At 41.5% G+C, this 21125-nt stretch overlaps 1 protein-coding gene across 1 annotated transcript; it reads left to right on the plus strand.

Moving 5' to 3' along the window:
* Positions 1 to 117: 117 nt before the first annotated feature.
* Positions 118 to 20551, plus strand: Nudt21 (nudix hydrolase 21). Its single transcript, XM_052728775.1, has 7 exons — positions 118 to 379; positions 4763 to 4963; positions 5650 to 5713; positions 9274 to 9363; positions 16755 to 16830; positions 18242 to 18356; positions 20301 to 20551. Exons 1-7 carry the CDS (start codon positions 264 to 266, stop codon positions 20320 to 20322), a joined length of 684 nt encoding a protein of 227 aa, XP_052584735.1. The 5' UTR covers positions 118 to 263; the 3' UTR covers positions 20323 to 20551.
* Positions 20552 to 21125: the final 574 nt, after the last annotated feature.

Genomic DNA, 21125 nt, shown 5'->3' on the forward strand with positions numbered 1-21125 from the left:
CTGGACCTATACAAAATTAACCAATGAAAGATCAACATACTGCGCCATCTTGCTAGCAATTGGCCGAATGGTCGCGGAGGAATGCCTCTCTACTTCCTGCCGCCAGAGCCATTCACTTCCGATGTGCATTCGCCTCCTCTTGCTCTCGACTGTTAATGGCGGGCGGCGGGTGCTGAGCGGGACGCAGATAACCGCTGTCCGCCCCGCGGACGTCTTCCCTGGCCCCCGCTTCCTGCACGTCGCCAGTGTCGGAGCTGTTCAGCATGTCTGTGGTGCCGCCGAATCGCTCGCAGACGGGCTGGCCCCGAGGGGTCAACCAGTTCGGCAACAAGTACATCCAGCAGACCAAGCCCCTCACCCTGGAGCGCACCATTAACCTGTAAGTTCGGCGAGGCCCCGGCGGGCAAACCCCTCCCGAGCGCCCTCCCTCACCCCGGATGCGGGGTGGCCCTTCCGCGATGCGCGCTTTCTTCTCTCCCAGACCTCTTTCCTGCCCCCGATTTGGCAGTTTTCCTGTGTTTGAGGAGAGACTTTTTCCCCTTTCCCTTTATTCAGTCATGGTTAAAAGCCACGTTTGCTTTGAATTAATCATAATGTGTATGTTCTTTCAATCCATTGTTGGTGTTTTCATTGCACATGTATTTGTTTTTATTTGAATGAATAACTATAATTTTTGTAGAGTGTACATTTCTTTTACAGTAAGTTTTCCAGATTTACCTCTAACGGCCTAGGTTTTTTTCTTTAAATGTTGTGTAGTATTCCATCAAGTGACCACATTTTATTCATTTTCGTGCTGTCCGGTCTATCTCTTGCATTCGCATGTCTTGTCTACCGAAGTGACATTATCATCGCAGGCACGCAGTAGACCTAGATTGAGAGTACACACTCTGTCTGGTGTTCTTTCGTGTTGCCCAGAGAGCCTATTTGTGGGCTGGTTTGGTTTTCAACACACCTTTCTCTTAAGCAAATCATTGCTTTTCGAGTTCTCTCTCAAACCAAGTTTTGCTGTAGCAAGAAATTGAGATTGGGATATAGCTTACTCAGTATTTGGCATCCCACTGCCCAGTGTGGAGCTGATTCTAATGGAAGAAAGTGGCCAGTTTAGGCTGGTTGTTTGTTTAAAAAGTGCAAGACTTTGCTGGTAGTGGTGTTTAGGTAAGTCATCGTAGTGTTTCTCACTTTCATATTCAAATAAATGAACTTTTACTTCTAAAATCAAATGTGACATATGAAATTGAAAAGATTACTGCTTGGCGGTGGTGGCGCATGCTGTATCTCAGTGAGTTTGAGGCCAGCCTGGTCTAAGGAGTGAGTTGGAGGACAGCCAGGACTGTTTCACAGAGAAACCCTATTTCGAAAAACCAAAAAAAAAAGGGAAAGAGAAAAAAGAAAGATTACTGTTATTGTTTTTGGCAAAACTAGTTTTGTCTTGGTAACAAAATATGAGGTTTATAAAATCTGGAAATAGCCAGGCGGTGGTGGCGCACGCCTTTAATCTCAGCACTTGGGAGGCAGAGGCAGGTGGATCTCTGTGAGTTCGAGGCCAGCTTGGGCTACCAAATGAGTCCCAGGAAGGGCGCAAAGCTACACAGAGAAACCCTGTCTTAAAAAACCAAAAAATAAAAAATAAAAATCTGGAAATAGCTGATAGTTGTGTCTATGCAAATTAACTTTTGTACCAAAATACATAGTAGCACTTCAATTTCCTGTCACATAAATGCTTATAAGATTCCTATGAGTCAGCCAGTGGTGGTGGCTCACCCCTTTAATCCCAGCACTCGGGAGGCAGAGGTAGGAGGATCTCTGAGTTCAAGGCCAGCCTGGTCTACAGAGCAAGATCCAGAAACAGCGCAAAGCTACACAGAGAAACCCTGTCTCAAAAAAAAAACCAAAAAAAAGATTCCTGTGAGCTGGGCGGGTGGTGGCGCACACCTTTAATCCAAGCACTCGGGAGGCAGAGGCAGGCAGATCTTTGTGAGTTCAAGACCAGCCTGGTCTACAGGGTGAGTTCCAGGACAGGCTCCAAAGCTATAGAGAAACCCTGTCTCGAAAAACAAACGATTCCTGTGAAGTGGAGAAGGCAAGTGCTCTTTAAAAAAATGAACGAGCATGGGAGGGTTTTGCCAACTGGTAGAGAGTTTGCCTAGTGTGCACAGACCCCAGATTCATCTCCAAGCACCTCCAAAAGTATATATACTTTTCTTGATTCCTGGATCAGTGTACATCAGGCGACTGTGTGTAGAATTGTTGAAATAGATGTGTTTTCAGAGATGTTTTATAGGTGATCATGTTACTTTTCACTTCCTGTGTAAATGCAGTGTTGAGAAATAAATTGCTGTGAACTTGAGTTCTCGAGGGTGAACTATCTATTAAATGGTAAATCTTTGTTTCTGCAGTATGTTTCCATTTAGGGAAACCTGGTTGGGTGCTTTTGTAACACAGTGTGCATACACATGGCTAGGTGTTCAGATGTGTACTGTGCTTTGAAATGCCCACAGTATGATGTGGAGAATATGCTCTGTGTCGGCTAGTGCTCAGATTTCACAGCCTTCGAAATGCTAACGTTTCCTTCCGCTGATATCTTGTGATGTAGGAGATAGCCCTTGCAACAGAAATGTATTGTAGTTGGTCTTAATTCTTTCTTTTTTCTTTTTCTTTTGGTTTTTTGAGACAGGGTTTCTCTGGGCAGCTTTGTGCCTTTCCTGGAACTCACTTGGAAGGCCAGGCTGGCCTCGAACTTACAGAGATCCGCCTGGCTCTGCCTCCCGAGTGCTGGGATTAAAGGTGTGTGCCACCACCACCTGGCTTAATTCTTTCTAATGCAGGTGGAAAACCAAATGTTAACACATGTAAAGCATTGTGTAGTGCACAAAGCTACATGTAGTAACTTTTCCCTAATAATGATGGTTATTAGATCTACTGCAAAACTATATGTAATCTTTAAAGACCCCTGAAAATGGTATATTTTCATTATTTTAGAGTTACTTTGTTTATGCTTAGAATTTGACTTTTGGAATTAATCTTTTTCTTTTGGTTACCTTGATTTCCCTTCTCAAGAACAACTGCAGAGAGTATGTAGTTGTCTTATTAATATCAAGAGTTTTGTCTATGTTGCATATGTATGCTATATGCATTCATGCAGATGTGTGCACTTGTGTGTATGTGGGGTGTGTGTGTGTGTGTGTGTGTGTGTGTGTGTGTGTGTGTGTGTGTGTGTGTGTTTGCAGTATTTGTGACTGTATGGGTGTGCCTGTGCCCCAGCACACGTGTGGAAGTCAGGACAGTCTCAGGTGTCAGTTCTTACTTTCCACCTTGTTTGAGAATAGGATCTCTCTCATGGGATCTGCCATGGGATCTTGTGGGGCTACCATGCTCAGATTTGGTTTATTTGGTGCTGGTTGGGTTTTGTCTGTTTTGGGTGGGTTCTGGGGATTGACTTGAGGTCCTCATGCTTGATAAGCACTTTTTTTTTGATAGATGAGATACTTTGGGATTATCCATGTTCAATCAAAACATTCTTTCTGAAAAAAAAACTGTAATCAAAGGGCAGCAAGGTAGAATGTGTGATAAAATAAATGTGGATTTTAAACTTTAAGGAAAATTTGTTCTTTACTAAGCAAGATGAAGTTTTTAACACTTTAAATCATCTTTTGAAATAGGGAAAAGAGGGTATTCAACTTAGCTGTGGGTGGGAAGAGTAAGCATATTGGTAGGGTAAATGGAGAAGTCTTAAGTAGGCTCAGAGGGAAAAAGAACAGGTCTAAGCCACTGTGGTGGTGTATCCCAGCACTTGGGAGGGAAGGGCAGGCTGGTATCTGTGGTCAAGCCCGGCCTGGTCTACCAAGTGAGTTCCAGGCCAACTCTGTTTCAAAAAACAAGCAAGCCAGAAGAAGAAAAGTTGATCTGTAAAGGAACTAGAAAAAAATCTGATTATTGCTTCCTGGGAGAAACAAAATAATTGGAGAGGGACCAGTGAGGTGATTCTTCAGGTAAGGTGCTTACTACCAAGACTGATGGTGTGAGTTGAATCCCCAGAACCCACAAGTTATCCTCTGAACTCTGTACATGTGTCATAGAACACCATATGTATACGTGTACAAAACCACATTTTTTTTAAATTAAGAAAGCAAGCCGGTTGTGGTGGCGCACACCAGTAGGATTTGCTGAAGGAGGCAGAGGCAGGAGGATCATGAGTTCGAGGTCAGCCTGGATACACATTTTTAGCCGGGTGGTGGTGGCGCACGCCTTTAATCCCAGCACTCGGGAGGCAGAGCCAGGCGGATCTCTGTGAGTTCGAGGCCAGCCTGGGCTACCAAGTGAGTTTCAGGAAAAGGCGCAAAGCTACACAGAGAAACCCTGTCTCGAAAAACCAAAAAAAAGAAAAAAAAGAAAGCAAGAGAGATATTGCTAGACAGTGGTAGCTCAGCATATATGAGAAAAGAAATTAGCTGTTAGTGCCAGTTAGTTAAAAGAAATTATAACTAGGTTAATTAGAAGAACCAGGTTGGTCATTTGGTATTAGTGTCATGAAATAATCGTAAACCAGTATGGACATCCACTTCAATAAGCATTTCAGGAACCTTAGGACAGCGCTGTCTGTGTTTGACTTGTGGAAGTTCTGGCTTCAAGAGTCCAGACAGCTGTAGTATTCTGATCTTTGCTGTCTCGTAGCTGGTTAGGAAGCCTTGGGCCAATTGTTTTGAACTGTCCTGGTAAATGAGACCATTTGTTCTCATGCTAAATGCTTGTCTTTGGTTCACAGGTACCCGCTTACCAATTATACCTTTGGTACAAAGGAACCCCTCTACGAGAAGGACAGCTCTGTTGCGGCCAGATTTCAGCGCATGCGGGAGGAATTTGATAAAATTGGGATGAGAAGGACTGTAGAAGGGGTTCTGATTGTACACGAGCACCGGCTACCCCATGTGTTACTGCTACAGCTGGGAACAACTTTCTTCAAGTTGTAAGTAGTGTTAGAAATTAACAGCAAGACAACTTGTAATATAATGCAGCTTGAAACACAATTTTAGCCCTTATTTATTTAAACAAATACTGTGAAAGAGTCTTGAAAGAAAACAGTCATGGTTTTTCTGCGGTGTAGTGCTTATTTCCTTTCCAAAGTAGAAATCTGCATGTTTTTATATATTGTTGATATCCTTGAACTAGATCAATCCCAGCTCAGTTTCTCGACCAGATGATAACATTACTTAGTGCGGTTGTTTTCATGTAGTTTAATCACTTGAGCCCATAACTCTTTAAATATTTACTTGCCCACTGATAAGATTGTGCCAAAAAGAAAGGCCTCAAAACTAAATTAATATTTTTGAAAAATGCACCGTTCCACAGACCTAAAGAATGTAGTCTGTTCTCTGGACTTTTCTGTGGTGGACTGCTGGCCAGTGATTGCGTTTATTTTATATATATTGGTTTTTCTGTTTAAAACTAGAATTGTATACGATGGTCTGGTACTTAACATTATGTGAACTTTTTACAGCACATCTCCTGTCTTTGGTCCTTGTTTAATTGCCTATTGAATGGTACTGAAATGGGTCTTACTGAGTTATTTGATGGAAACAATGATTATTGTGTTCTTGCTGTTATCCCCAAATTGTATTAAATTGAAAGCTGAAATTCTTAACCTTTTTACAGACCTGGTGGTGAACTTAACCCAGGAGAAGATGAAGTTGAAGGACTAAAACGCTTAATGACAGAGGTATTTTTCTGTTTAACCACTTCAAAGATTTTATTTCCATCTGAATGCCACTGACTTTATAATTGAGTTTTCATATGTCTTATGAAAATAAGTTTAATTTGAATAGTTAGTAGTTAGTAAATATAACTTAAACCTGTATTAGTATAATTTATTTATTAGTATATTTATTTTCTGCAAAGTAAGTGTATCTAATTTTAGTGCTTGGGAAGCCGAGGCAGAAGGATTACCTTGAGTTTGAGACCACTTAGGCTACATAGTGAGTTCTGTGCCAGCTGGGCCACAAAATGAGACCGTGTTGCTAAATAAAATAAAATGAAACAATAATGGTAAGTCGCCTTTTTTGGTAGAGTTTTCACAAAAACCAGAGGAAACCTACTCACATTTCCTCTGGTTCTCCTAAAAACTCTACCAACAAGTCAAGAGAAAGGTAACTTTTAAAAGCTACAGATTCAGGAGTATTTAAGGAAGGCAAAATGAGACATTAGCAAAATTGTAAATAAAATAGTAACAGTAAGTTGGAAAGAGCTGGAAGGTATTTGAGCTTACCATGACAGTTAGCAGGAACTGGCTCAGCAGGAGGGCAGCCCAGAATGCAGCACTGAAGAACAGGAAGGCTGAGGAATTGCAGGTGCCAGGTGCCAGGGTCTGAGCCCATCCATGAGCTGGCTTGCTTGAATCTATAAAGGTTATATTTATCTGTCTACGTTGTTTTTTCCATTCGGTCCAGTTAAGCAGCAACTGACTGGTGACTGAGGCTGTAAGAACTGGATTAGCCAACACTTACCTGTAAAAGTTTAGGAGATGGGGAGAATATATGAAAGCTTTCATCCTAAATAATGAGCAGTCTTTGAGTCCAGCTGTGAAGGGGGTTGAGAGCATCTGTGTGGAGTGGAGCACAACAGTAAAACAGAGAATGTTACTGTGTGCAGAAGGCTGCAAACTTCTGCTCTGAAGAGAGTGGCTAGTCCAAGAAAAATTAGATGATGTTATTTGGAGTCTTCTAAAGAAGGAGCATAGCTGTTACAAAACTCCTGCACCCTAGCAATGCCCATTATTTCACTGTGTTGCCCTTACTTGTGAGCAGATAATCATGCAAGCATCGCTGCTGGCCTGTGAAGAAAGCTTTTTAAGAAAATAAGGCCTACGCCGGGCGGTGGTGGCGCACACCTTTAATCCCAGCACTCGGGAGGCAGAGGCAAGTGGATCTCTGTGAGTTCAAGGTCGGCCTGGTCTACACAGTGAGTTCCAGGATAGCTAAATGAGTCACAAAAATTATGATTTTCTTGAGTAATAGAGGAGATGCTATCTCTGTGAAACAAGGGGCCATTTGAAAGACTTTAGCAAGGCTGGCAGGGTGGCTCAGTGAGTAAAGGTGCTTGCCACAAGCCTGGCGACTAGGGTTCTGTCTCAAGAACCCACAGCCAGGAGGAAGGAAAGAATTGACTCCACAAAGTTGTCCTCTGATCTCCACATGTGCACTGCACACTTGCCACGTACACATTGTGCAATAATAAAACTAAAAAAGAAAGTCGGTGCCTCGGATCTCCCAGAAGTAATACAGGAAACTCAAAAATCTGAAGCATGCCTTCATAATTCTGAAAGGATACAATTTGTATACCAGAACACTCTAATATAACTATAAAGCAACAGTGGGAGAAATAATTATCTTAACATTTGCAGAAATTTCAAAACTGTATTATCTCTTATAACCTTTCTCAGGAAACAATAGAGAAAGTTTGCTTCCAAGATGAAGGAATAAAGTAGGAAAGATGGTATAATAATCAGAACATTAAGGTCTAGCCCTGAAGGAGAAAGGCCAAAGAAAACCCTCGTGTCCTAGCTGTGAGCTGGGCTATGCACAGAGAAGAGCAGTGTGATACAGAAAAGTGAAGATGGATAGTGATTGCTGTTTGAATTGAAAAGACATCCAAGCTCTCAGATAGTGTGGGAATAAATCTGTTGATAGCAAATGAAATGCAGCAGTAACTCTAGAGGATAGTTGTCCAATTTAATTATAGTTTACTAGTTCTTTTGTGAAGGTAGTCATTAATTTCAATACTGAATACTTATTTAATCAGATACTGATAATGGGAAGGTGATAGGGAAGAACATGAGTGAGCACTATGGTTTTAATACCTAAATTCTAATCTACAGTTGATGGAGGTGAATCTGGTAAACATCCCCTCAGCCAAGTAATCATGATTCACATTAATGGAGAGTCATACTGATAGCAGGAGCCTTTGATGTGATTTGACTTGCTATAAGAATGGCCTTTTCCCTTTCTTGTCTTCCTTGCCAGAATCTGTAACCTCAGTCTCACTGAGAAATACTATACAAAATCCTGAGCAGTATTCCTCAAGACTGTCAAGATCCTCAAGCTATAGAACTACACTGTCTAGAGCAGTTCAGGGAAAGTGATGGCCACATGTATTGTATCTTAGATGGGATCCTGGGCCTGTAATGGGACATTGGGTACAGAATTAAAGAGACTGAAAACTGTATGGGTTTCTTTGGTATAGTATTAATTCATTAGTTTAACAGATATGCTATACTGATATTAGATGGTAACAGTAGAGGAAAGGTGTAGGCATTATGGGGAGTTCCTGGCTCATCTTTGAAAGGTTTCTTAATATGTAAAACTATTCTAAAACAATTGAAAAATAAAAAGAATACCTTTAAACGTAGAGGCAAATATTGGGGAAAACAACTAAGAGCTGAGTGTTGTAGCCAGTTAGGAGTGAGTGAAACAGGACAGTTGATTGCTTTCCTACTCTGAACTTCGTAGAGCCATTTTTGACCAGTGAAATGGGTAGAATGTAACTTTTAAGTTTACTTACATTATGGTATGATTGTTTGCGTTTATGTGTGTATGTACACCACGTGTGTGCCTGGTGCCCTCAGAGGTCAGAAAGATGGGGATAGATTCCAAGAATTGGAAGTACAGATTGTTGTGAGTCACCATGTGGGTGCTGGGAACCAAATCCAGGTCTTCTGAAAGAGCAGTCAGTGCTCTTAATCACTGAGTCATCTCTCCAGCCTGAATCCAACTTGATCAAAATGAGTTCATGTTATATTACAAAGATTAGTAATGGAATTTTGTGAGATTGGAATATATACATTTTTGTAACTTTAGGTAGATTATTTGTAGAAATGATAGTTGATTCTAGAAAACCTGTTGTGTGCTATTTTGCTGATGTTAACTGGTCATCTTTGATTTTCCATGCATAGCCAGAGCAAAGGACAGATTTTTTGAGACAGGGTCTCACCATGTAGCCCTGGCTAGCCCAGAGCTTGCTATGTAGATTGAACTCACAGAGATCCTCCTGCCTCTGTCTCCTGAATGTAGGATTAAAGTAGGTTGATAATAGATTTTGAACTAATCTTATCTATCTTGACAGATTGAAATGGGTAATACATTGCAGAGAAGAGATCTATCAGGAAGACACTAGCTGACTGATGTCTCTGTTAGGAGTATCACTGGGCTAAAAATAGTCTCTACCACAGAAAGATATTCTTACGGGTGTGTATTTAGTTTACTCACTGTACTCTACTTTCCACAGATACTGGGTCGTCAAGATGGCGTCCTGCAGGACTGGGTCATTGATGACTGCATTGGTAACTGGTGGAGACCGAATTTTGAACCTCCTCAGGTCAGTGTTCAGTTGTGTGAACCAGGCATTTGGTTAAGCAGAAAACTCACTTAATTCCAGACTTTAAAAAGATCAGGGCCAGCAAGATGGCTCAGCAGGTAAAGGTACTTGATGCCAAGCCTTAGGACTTGAGTTGGAACCCTGGAACTCACAAGATGGGAGCAGAGGATCAATTCTCTTAAATTGTTTTCTGACTTCTACATGCATGCTGTGGCATGTATACACAGACATAGACACACACACACACACACACACACACACACACACACACACACACACACACACACACACACTGAATAAGTAGAAATTTTTAGAAATGAAAAATAAGTAGACCATGACTTCCCATTTCTCATTTCCTTAATTTTGATTCGAAAAACATTTTAAAAACCAAACAGCTTGCTGACAGTGATGATGCACACCGTTAATCCCAGCACTTGGTGACAGAAGCAGGCAGGTTTCTGTGAGTTCAAAGCCAGACTGATGTACACACAGAGTTCCAGGACAGCCAGGGCTGTTACACTGAGAAACCTTGTCTCAAAAAAAAAACCAAAACCAAAACAAAACAATCCAAACAGCTTTTCCCTTTCATGTGTATGAGTGTTTGCCTGTGTGTGTGTGTATGTGCTTGATGCCCAAGGAGATAAGAAAGAGGATTGGATCCCCTGGAACTGGAGTGAGGATGGTCCTTAGGTACCACATAGGTGCTGGAAACTAACCCCCACCCATAAAACAAATGGAAAATTTCTAAAATTAAAAAAAGATCAAAGTAGACCTTGACTTTCAATTTCTCTTTTTTAACTCCTTAATGTAGATATAGGAAACATTAACAAACCAAGCAGCATTTCCTCCTATTTTTGTTTTGTGTGTGTATTTATATTGAATGCGCTATGTCACGAAGTCTGGCCTTGCACTGTTCTCCTACCTCTAGCTCCAAAGTGTTGGGACTACAGAAGTGCACAGATAGTAAACCACATTTTCTGGATGATACTGTTTGTTGTTTTCTTCCTTTTTTGGGGTGTTGGGAATTGAACTAGGCCTTATGAAATTTTTTTAATATGTAAAAGTAGAATTGCAGTAAGTAAAATTCACCTTAAACAGCAATTCATGGTGAAACATTTTTCATTACCTCCCTCCTGCTGCTGCTGCTGCATCTTCCTGTCCTCATCATGGACTCCCCCGCCCCAGTCCCCCCAGACAGGGTCTCTCTCTAACAGTCCTGGACATCCTGGAACCTGCTTTGTGACCAGGCTGGCCTCAAACTCAAGAGATCTTCCTGCTGCCTTCCGAGTGCTGGGATTAAAGGTGTGCACCACCATGGACTATTTTGAAATAAATACTAGGTATCATTTCAATTGTGAATATTTTAGTGTGAATTGTAAAAGGTAAGGATTTTATTTTATAAAAAGATGGCAGCCAGGCAGTGGTGGCGCACGCCTTTAATCCCAGCACTTGGGAAGTAGAAGCAGGTGGATCTCTGTGAGTTCGAGGCCAGCCTGGTCTACAGAGCGAGTTCCAGGACAGGCTCCAAAGATACACAGAGAAACCCTGTCTTGTAAAACAAAAAACAAACAAACAAAAAGATGACAATGGAGACTAGAGAGGTGGTTCAGGGGTTGTGAACATACACTGTTCTGGTAGAGGACCAGAGTTCCATTCCCAGAATATATCTTAGGTGGTTCACAACTACCTGTAACTTCAGCCTCAGGGGATCTGACACCTCTCACCTCTGTGGGCACCTGTGCCCATGTGTACAGACACATGCATACACATAATTAAAAATAATGAAAGTAAAAGGATGGAGGGATGGCTCAGCAGTTAAGAGCACTTGCTGCTCTTGCAGAAGACCAGAATTAGTTCCCAGCACTCACAAGGTAGTTCACAACTGTCTGTAACTCCACTTCCAGTGGATCATACCCCTTCTGGCTTCTGAAGACATCAGGCACACAGTTAATTTCTTTAAGGGAGTCTTTAGTAAAGTGGTCTGTGTTTGGGACAGTGTGAATACATTGACTCTCCCAGTGCTCATTCCCAAAGACCTTGGTGTGTGTGAGAGAGAGAATGTGTGGGATTCCTAATAGAGCAGGTGCCTAGTGTCTGGACTCCCAGGGAATCACAGCAAGAGACTGGTGGTGGACATAAAGCCAAAAGGCCAGCATGTAAATTGGAAGAGAGTCTGGCTGTCTTAGCTAAGTAAATAGCTTGTTTTATCTTAAAACTGAAGCAGAGCTGCTTCCTTGTACTTAAGGACACTTCTAAGTCCTGGGTCCTCTGGAGGACATTCAAATAGATGAAGTGATAAATAGCTTTTACAAGTTCTACTTTTGAAAAATGGCTGTGTGGAAAAAAGGTTTCTTCAAAAAAATAAATAAATAAAAGCTGGGAATGGGACCTAGGGCCTTGTGCTATGCTATACAAGTATTCTACCACTGAGCTGCATTCCCATCATAAGAAAATACAGTCATTATCATACTAAAGCAATCTCATCAAATATACAATCACTATTTTCATATATCCTGATTTTTTTGCCTTTTTTTTTTTTTTTTTTTTTGAGACTGGGTCTCTTTATGTAGTCCTAGCTGTCCTGGAACTTGCTATGTAGATTAGACTGGCCTTGAGCTTACAGAAATCCTCCTGCTTCTGCCTCCCAAATGCTGTGATTTAAAGCATGTGCCCATGTCTTAGGGTTTCTATTGCTGCGAGGAAACACCATGACCAAAGAGCAAGTTAGGTGATGAAAGTTTATTTGGCTTACACTTTAGCATTGCTGTTCATCACTGAAGGAAGTTAGGACAGGAACTCAAACAAGGCAGGATCCCAAAGGCAGGAGCTGATGCAAAGCCTATGGTGATATTTTATTTGTATTAAAATGTTATTTGTATGTTAATAAATAAAGTTGCCCGGGGGTCAGAGCTATTAGCAAGCCATAGGAAAGCAGGGCAGTGGTGGTGTACGCTTGTAATTCCAGCACTTGGTAGCCAGAGCTGGGTAAGTCTCTGTGTGTTCAGGGATACAGCCATTATTGGATACACATGCCTTTAATCTTAATACCAATCATGGAAAACCTGGAGGCCTATACAGACAGGCCGTGAGGAGGCGGTCATGTGGTTGGGTTTACAACCAATGAGAAGGCAGGACAGGAACTCTATATAAAGACTTTAACACAGGGGTAGCTCTGGTTCGGAGAGGTAGGACCACCGCAGGAGGAAGGGTAAGGTTTTAGCTCTTAGCTCTGACCTCTTGGCTTTCTTCTTTGCATTGGTTCTGTGTTTCTTATTTAATAATAAGGTTGGATACATCTACAAGAGCCCACAGAGGAATGCTGCTTACTGGCTTGCTTCACATGGCTTGCTCAGCCCACCTTATAGAATCCAGGACCAACAGTCCAGGGGTGGCACCACCCACCGTGGGCTGGGTCCTCTCCCATTGATAACTAAATGAGAAAGTGCCTTACAGCTGGATCTGAAGGAGGCATTTCCTCAACTGAGGCTCATTCCTCTGATAACTAGCTTGTGTCAAGTTGACACACAAAACCACCCAATACAGCCACCATGCTTGGCTGTCCTAATTATTTCTGTATGTTTTTATATTTGCTTAAATTAGGATAGTGTCATGTTTCTTACATTTACAGGGTTGTTAGCCCTTTTTCCCTACCCTATAAATCATTTTGAATGAAAATAGGTGGTCTTGTGTTTGAATTGCCAATAGAATCCATGTATTATGGAACACATGTTCTTTCTCCTAAATGTTCCATACATTGATAAATCTGTTGATTGGATTTGGCCTCCATTAATGGGGCAAATGAGCAAACAAGGTAAGCTAGTGTGTTGCTGCTATGTAACAGATTACAGGCTGAGCATTTCTAATGCAAAAATCTGAGATCCAGAGGCTTTGGTTGACATGAAAAGGTTTTGGATCTTATAATTTTGGACTTTTAAGTTGTGGATACTCATGAGTGTAAATATTCCAGAGTTTACAAAACTCCAGAATTGGAAGTACTTTGATCTTGTGTCTTTCTAATAAGGGATACTCATCTATCTCCAAATTTAGTAGCCTAAGACAATAGATATTTATTAACTTGGAGTTTTCAGAACCTCATGAAGTCACAGATTCTTAGCTGGGACTACATCATGAAGCAGATCGGGACAAGGATGTAATCCCTAATTCACATGCATGCAGACTTTCTTAGCTAGTAGACTGGAGTCTTCAGGTTTTGCCAGTTGTTGATAGAACTAGCTTCCCTGAGTTTTTTGTCATCTTCAAAGGAGAACTCCCTCCGAGGACAGCTACCTTCCCTAGAGCATGTAATTGGAAAGACTAAGAAATGATGTCAGGGAGTGCCCTAGTGGGAAGCTGTGGTCAGTTAGTTTCCTGGTCTTGGCAGTGGTAAATGATCACTTCTGTATTCTATCTGTCACACTCTGGTCGAGAGTGGGAGAGAGTCCATCAAGGTGTGAATTTGGAAGACCTGGATGTTTGGGACATCTTGAATGCTGGCCTCCATAGGATGTGGTTTGTCCTTCTGTTCAGGTCTCATACTGTCTGGATGGGTGTGGTGGCCCATGCTTGTTTAAATCCTGCCACTTACGTGGCAGAGGCAGGTGGATCTCTGAGTTCAAGGCTAGCCAGGTATGCACTCAAGTGCCAGGTCAGCTAGTGCTTACGGTGGTGAGACTTTGTCTCAAAGGAGATGTAACACTTTTTATACTATTTGGTTGTTTTCTGTAGTGATAACAGCTCTTTGATGATGGTTTCCTACAGTCATGAAATCATTGGAGATGCATTTCTTATACACAGAGAAACAACCTCACAGTTATTTGGTTACTCTGGGGTATAGGGTTCTATAGGAAATAGTAGCTGCTGCTTTTCCTTCCTTAAGTTTTCAGAATGCATTCATCCTTCAAAGATATATTATGGGTGAGTAGGACAGATGTGGATACAGATTGCTTGAGAAGCGAGACAGGAAGTAGCAAAGTATAGGGAGAGGGGGACCAGAAGTAGCCCGTGTTAAAAAATAAATAAAAAGCCGGGCATGGTGGTACATACCTACAACCTCAGTATTCTGGTAGCAGAGGCAGAAAGCTAAGGAGCTCATGGCCAATCTTAGCTATATACTGAGTCCAAGGCCAGCTCCAGCAACATGAGACCCTGTCTCAATAAAACAAAAACCACCAACAAGAAGAAACACCAGAGCAAAGCCAAACAGCGCCACATAATAGTATTGATCTTAGTGTAGCCATGAGCAGCTAGATTAATACTGCTAAGGGCTGTCAAGGAACCAGTGTTGAACATCTCCAAATTGTCTGTCAGAAAGATGGAAATCCAGGGACTCCTCCTCCCTTTGGGTAGGACTTGAATGGATTCCCTACAGTTTCGTGACTTGAAAAACTTTAGAGACTCCAGAAAAGCTTGGAGGCTTTTGGAAAGCAGAGTTGAAACTATGAGAGCAAGGAGCACATTTCCTGTTACTTCCAAATATGCCTGCCTAAGATCTGAGGGGGAGGACACGAACACCTCATTACTATGTCACTATGACCACATGAACTTAAGTACATTTGCTGTATTAATTCTGTTATAATGATTGATAATGTTATTGATGCTCAGATTTTCATACATTGGCTAGTAAGGCGGCATCTTAAAGTTGGACCTTAATTCTTTGGACAGATCAAAAGTCCTTTATTGGAGAGCTTCTTTTCATAACAGTGTGTTCCAGGTCAAGTGTTACACAATATTGCCAGCAAAAGATGTTCTGTCCTCTCCTGACTGCCTCGTGTAGCTAAGGACGAGCACACAGGGCTCTGTGGACGCTGGTGTTCCTGAGAATTGTCACAATACATTTGTGTCCTGGCTTCAGGAAGCAAAGTTTCATACACAGATGGTGAAGTTGCTGTTTCAAAGATATATACAACAATTATTCTAAATGGGCTTTGGTTTCTTGGACAGTCCTTGATCTAATTGGAAGGAAAGTGCTCAGTGATAACTCGGGAGTCTTCCAGGCTGGTTTCTGAATACCCTCCTTTATCTCCTCACTATGGCTCACTGAAGCCCAAGGTTGGCCCTGGAAGTAAGGATATAAGTGCTGTGCTGTGTTTATTTAGTTTTAGCCACCTTGCCTGCTTTCATTGGGTGTCATTTTGGAAAGGTGTATCATGTCCTTGTTTCAGTCTCTTCATAGAAACTACACTGGCTGTTAGGACCAGGACTGGAGGAGAACAGTCTTTCAGAAAGGGGCAGCTGCAAATAGAAGGAAATTACTTCCTTTGGCCATGATTTGTTGAATGTGAAGCAGAGGTGTTTCTTCAGGTGTGCTGTTTGAACTCCTTCTCACCTCTTCATCCCTCCACTGTTAATATTCTGGTTTTCATGTAGACCTCCAAAACCTGGGATAGTTGCTTCATTTCATTTGTACTTTAGGGGTAGTGCTGGTGTGTAATTATCCTAACTTCAGTACTGGTTGGGTGCCAGTGAGGAATAGAGAATATGGCGTAAGCAGTAGACTGTTGTAATGATTAAGGACTGACTAGATGCAGTGTCAGTGTGGCGTCACCAAACTGGGTGATCTTGGGCAGCCATAGCCTTTAGCCCACTCTCCCTGTATGTCTCTTTTCAGCCCTTTGTAAGTCCTCTGCTCTCAAATACAACCCCAAAAGGAAACAGATTTCTGAATATATTGTTGGAGAACTTAGGAGAGATTTGTGTAATACAGACATGGTAAAGGAAGGAAAAAGTCCTATCTTAACTCCCCTGCCCCCCGCCCATGTCAAATTGTTGTCAAGCAGTAGTTTCTTCAGTTCTCTCTATCTCTGAGTTTTTCTAAACATTTGCATCTTACCCAGCCGTTAAGACTCTGTCCAGCTGGGAGAACTCCACTTAGCTCATCTTGTGTTCTTAAAGCATGTGCCATGTGTATGGTGGGGGAGTAGGAGGAAGGGACAAAGGGCATCTTGTCAAATATCTCAAAGACTTTCAGGTTTTCATGGAGTAAGCATGACCACATCAGGATTCTAGAGTATTTTAGTGACACTTAAAAATGGCAGCAGCAACTTTTGTTAAAACCAAAATTTGATTGTGTTGTAAATTTCTCCAGTCATACATTCTTTGAGTGGTTTACTTGAACGACTGATGGATTTATTGCTTGTTAGTTCATGTGTGTGAAGGCACTCGATGTGTCTGTTATGTAAGTGTTGAGTCTGGAAGGGTAGCCAGACAGTAGTGCCCACAGTGTGCTGGGCAGTGTACACAAGAGAACAAATGAAGCCACGGCATGTGTGTGTAAGTAAGTAAGTAAGACTGAGTTAGGATATGAGGATAGTGGAGAACTTGATAACTAAGACATGAGGTATAAAGAATAGTGATGCTTGAAGCCTACAAGTTATTCTCATTTTCTGTTTTAGTATCCATATATTCCTGCACATATTACAAAGCCCAAGGAACATAAGAAGCTATTTCTGGTTCAGCTTCAAGAGAAAGGTAAGGCATTTATTTGTCTGGAAGACAGCGTTAAGAGCTCTTGCAAAGCTCTCTCCTTGTCTTTTCCATTTTCCTTGAATAGCTTTAGGTTCACTGTAAGACTGAAAACACATCACACTCAGGCAAAAAGTCTTCAGGCCTGTTATGTTTTAACAAGTAACTGTTCCACCCCAACATCCCATCCCTGTCCCACTCCCCAAAAAGCAAAACAAACCAACCCGAGATCTCATGTAACCTAGACTGGCCTTGAAGTCTCGACCCTAACGCCTTCCCTCTCAAGTGCTGAGGTGACAGGCTTTCGCTGCCAACCCTTGGCTTTTGGTTTTTGTTCTTTTATATTGAGACAGGCTCTTGCCTCCAGATCAGTCAAATCAATCTTTCCCTTTGATTTGTTTTAATTATGTGTAGAGGTGTGTGTGTGTGTGTCTGTGTGTGTGTCTTGCGCGCGCCTGTCTGTCTGTCTGTGCACTCATGAGTGCTGGGGTGGGAACTAAACTCCAGTCCTCTGGAAGAACAGCATTGCTCTTAACTGCTGAGTCATTTTCAACCTGCCTGCCAGCCTGCCAGCCTGCCCCTTCTCTCACTTCCTTCTCCCTCCCTCCCCTCTGACTGTGAGTATCCTTAGGAATACTGTCATTGACCTGAGCTCACCAATTAGGCTAACCTGGCTGTCTGCCTGTCTCCACTTTCCTGGCACCAGGATTACAAACACAAACAGCATATGGGTTTTGGGGGTTGAACTCTGTTCCTCATGCTTGGAAGGCAAGCCTCCAAATCTTGATCTTCCTGCTTAGCCTCTGAAGTGCTGGAACTGTCACAACACCTGGCTCCATTTCTTAAAATAGTTTTATATGAGAATTAAAAATTAAATTACAATTCCTGGCCAATTCTCATCTTGCTTTTTAAGTTGTTTATGGCATTTCTCTTCTTGAGAGGATGAGTTTTGAATATATGTCCATAATCTCTAGAAGACACAGATAACCCAAAATGACTGATTTTTCTTTAAAAGTTTTTCTCAGGACTGGGGAGATAGTTCAGGTAAAGTGCTCACTGTGCAAGATTTAGAACCTGAGTTTGGCTCTTCAGCACCCATGTAAAGAGATGAGCATGGTGGTACACCTCTGTAACCCTAGACCGCTAGGCAGAGACAGGTAGAATCTGGGGGTTCTCTGGTCAGCTAGTCTAGCCCAGACAGTGAGCTCTAGGTTCACTGAGACTCAAAACATAAGGTGGGAAGTAATTGAGAAGACACCCTGATGCCAGCCTCTGGCCTTCACATGTGCTTACATGAGTGAACACACAGCAAAGCTTTTCCAAATGTAAAATTGATTAGTTACAGAGTGGGAGTAAACATCATACGAAAGACTAAGGAAACTGAATACTACGTTGTTGTTGTTTTTGTTTTTTGTAGCCTTATTTGCAGTACCGAAAAATTACAAGCTGGTAGCTGCACCGTTGTTTGAATTGTATGACAATGCACCAGGATATGGACCCATCATTTCTAGTCTTCCTCAGCTGTTAAGCAGGTATGGAAAGTTGAACATTTCTGATAGAACTATGTAAAATGTCTAATGAGAAATATTTGGAATCACTTGAGAAGTGATAGTTCACAAATTTTAGGGCTTAAGGAAAATAAAGACATGTGAAGGTTTTTGTTTGTTTGTTTGTTTTGTTTTTCCCCTTTCTGGTATAAGGTTTCTCTGGGTAGCCTTGGCAGTTCTGGAACTAGACCAGTCTGGCCTCGAATTCATAGAGATCTGCCTGCCTCTACTCCGAGTGCTGGGACTAAAGGTGTGCACCACCACTGCCCAGTCAATCAATGTATTCTTAGGTTGTATGAAATCGATAGATAAAATACAACTAAAAGTACCCCAAGAATGAAATTATGGCATGATGTTCTGATACTTATGCAACGGTTCTTCCTCAGATCTGCTGTCTTCCACAGTTAAGTTTGCAGTCCATTCAAAGAAGAGATGGTAAAACAGCCAATATTTAAAATATGACATGGTTGTCTATATAAAAATGGAGATAATGAAATCTTTTAGTGTAGTTTATTCTCTTTCTGTTTTTGGAACTTCCTGTACTTAGGCCTGAATTGGCAAATGGGAGACAGTCCTATAATTTTATATGGAGTCCGAATTTTGAGGCAAATAGGATATTTTGTTGGGGGGAGAGGGATTGTTTTGTTTTTCAATAGGATCTCTACACAGCCCTGGCTGTCCTAGAACTCACTCTGTAGACCACGCTGGCTGAGAACTCAGAGAGATCTACCTGCCTCTGTCTTGGAGTTCTGGGATCAAAGGCGTGCGCCACCATGCTCCACTTGAGTATGCATTTTCAAAATGGATTTGTATGGTAGTATACTATGAGTTCAAAGCCAGCCTGCTCCACATAATGAGTTCAGGTCCAGCCAGGGTTATGTAGTGAGACCTGTGTCAAACAACAAAAGGAAGAAAAGAATATGGATTGTATACTGGAGAGATGGCTTGCTTACTGGTTAAGAGTGTATACTGCTTTTGCACTGAGTTTAATTCCCGACACCCATGCTGGGCAGTTCATTACTGTCTGATGCCTCTGGCGCCTGTGTTCACAGGTGTGCACACAAACACTTTTGCTCTCAAACTTTCGCACTTGATTTTAGTTAAATCTTGTGGATTGTGCAGTTAATGTTTGGATTTGAATCCCACCTTTTTATGATTTATTTTTTGTTTGTGTGCATTGGTGTTTTGCCTGCATGTCTGTGTGAGGGTGTCAAATCCCCTGGAGCTGGAGTTAGAGAGAGCTGTGAGTGGACATGTCTGGACTGGGAATTGAACCTGGGTCCTCTGGAAGAGCAGCCAGTGCTTTAACTACTGAGCCTTCTCTCCTGCCCTTCTCAATACTTGCTGGTAGTAAAACTGTGGACAAACTCTTATACTGTGTGCCATATACTTCATATGCTAATGAGGATGGTAGTTTCTTCATAGGACTGTGGGGACCAAGTCAGATAACACATAAAGTACTTAGAACATAGTACCTGGAAGTGGTGAATACATGTTAGTTTAACAGCACCCTAGTCATGGTGTTAGCGTCTTTGGACACTCACTCGGTGAGTGCAGAATTGGCCTTTTTACTTTGCTACTAACCACCCTTCGGCTTTTGCTCCTCTACTCTATAGGCCTCTTGCTGTATCAGGTGCACATGAGCATATATATGCACAGAGCAAAGGAGTTGTCACAACTCTTTATGCCTTCAAGGAAATTTTGTAGTTCATGATTAACCAAATTTACATTCTTAATGTTTCTCATGGTACGTATTCAGCTGCACTTCTGTAGTATATAATCATGACTGATGAGAGTAAGCTGTCTTAGTATAAAAATGCTAAACATGTTCAAGGAGGGGAGAAACGGCCAGGTAATTTCCTTGTTGTTTAAGGTGGAAACTGTATAATTAGTAGTGTCTTTAATAAACTTTTTTTTTTTTCAACTCAGGTTCAATTTTATCTACAACTGAATTCCTGCACACAGAAGTAAAGCCGTCTCTGTGAGCACAGCTTACACACACAGAAGAAGAATTGTAGAGAATTTTTGGTTTCCTCTTGTTCCCTAAATTGCCACCTCCTTACTGTTTAAAGAGTAAAATTAATATGAACTAGACAGTGGTGTAAACATGTGACAGTGTTCATTAATTGTTTGTTCTATTCATACCTTTTTTTGTACAACATTAAAGAAAGTGAACTTCCTATTTGTATTATTATTTGTAAGTTTCTATTTAACTCTGAAAAGTCTTATAGTTGAGGATCCTTTTTTCCATGCTTTAGACCGGGGAATGTTAAAACATGATTGTGGTTTAGATGAGTGGAACTTATGGGCCTTTTACTCCAACACTGTTAAATTAGCATATAGTGTGAGACTTACAGGTGTTTGTAATAAGGGCTTTCCATTTCTCTGGGGAACTAAATTTATCTGATTAAGTCCAATGCACAGTGTATACCAAACTAAACTCCAGTGAGTTCTGTTACAAAGAATCTCCACTATATTACCTGATGAGTATATTTTATATAACTGTCTAGGCCTTACTTCACAAGTCAAAAGACTTTACACATTTGGGAAACCATTAAGATTAGGTAAGTTGAAAACCACTGGAATTGGTATAAAAAGGTCCATTTAGAACTCATCATTGCAGTATTTTGCTTTGTATAATGGAACAGTGATTATTTGCACTGCCGTGAATTGCTTATTGGGCCATGACAAAAATATCATCAGGTTTTAAACTCTCAGACAGTTACAGTTATGAGGATCTGAAGTGTTGTATAC

The sequence above is a fragment of the Peromyscus californicus genome, unplaced genomic scaffold (assembly GCF_007827085.1).
Source record: "Peromyscus californicus insignis strain IS unplaced genomic scaffold, ASM782708v3 Scaffold_8__1_contigs__length_139910024, whole genome shotgun sequence".
Taxonomy (NCBI): Eukaryota; Metazoa; Chordata; class Mammalia; order Rodentia; family Cricetidae; genus Peromyscus; species Peromyscus californicus.

Bases quoted from the DNA above. Each gene is read 5' to 3' on its own strand.
- Nudt21 (XM_052728775.1), top strand. From the start codon at position 264: ATGTCTGTGGTGCCGCCGAATCGCTCGCAGACGGGCTGGCCCCGAGGG. The intron at 16,831-18,241 runs GTAAGGCATTTA...TGTTTTTTGTAG, and splicing joins GGTTCAGCTTCAAGAGAAAG to CCTTATTTGCAGTACCGAAA. The intron at 18,357-20,300 runs GTATGGAAAGTT...TTTTCAACTCAG, and splicing joins CTTCCTCAGCTGTTAAGCAG to GTTCAATTTTATCTACAACT.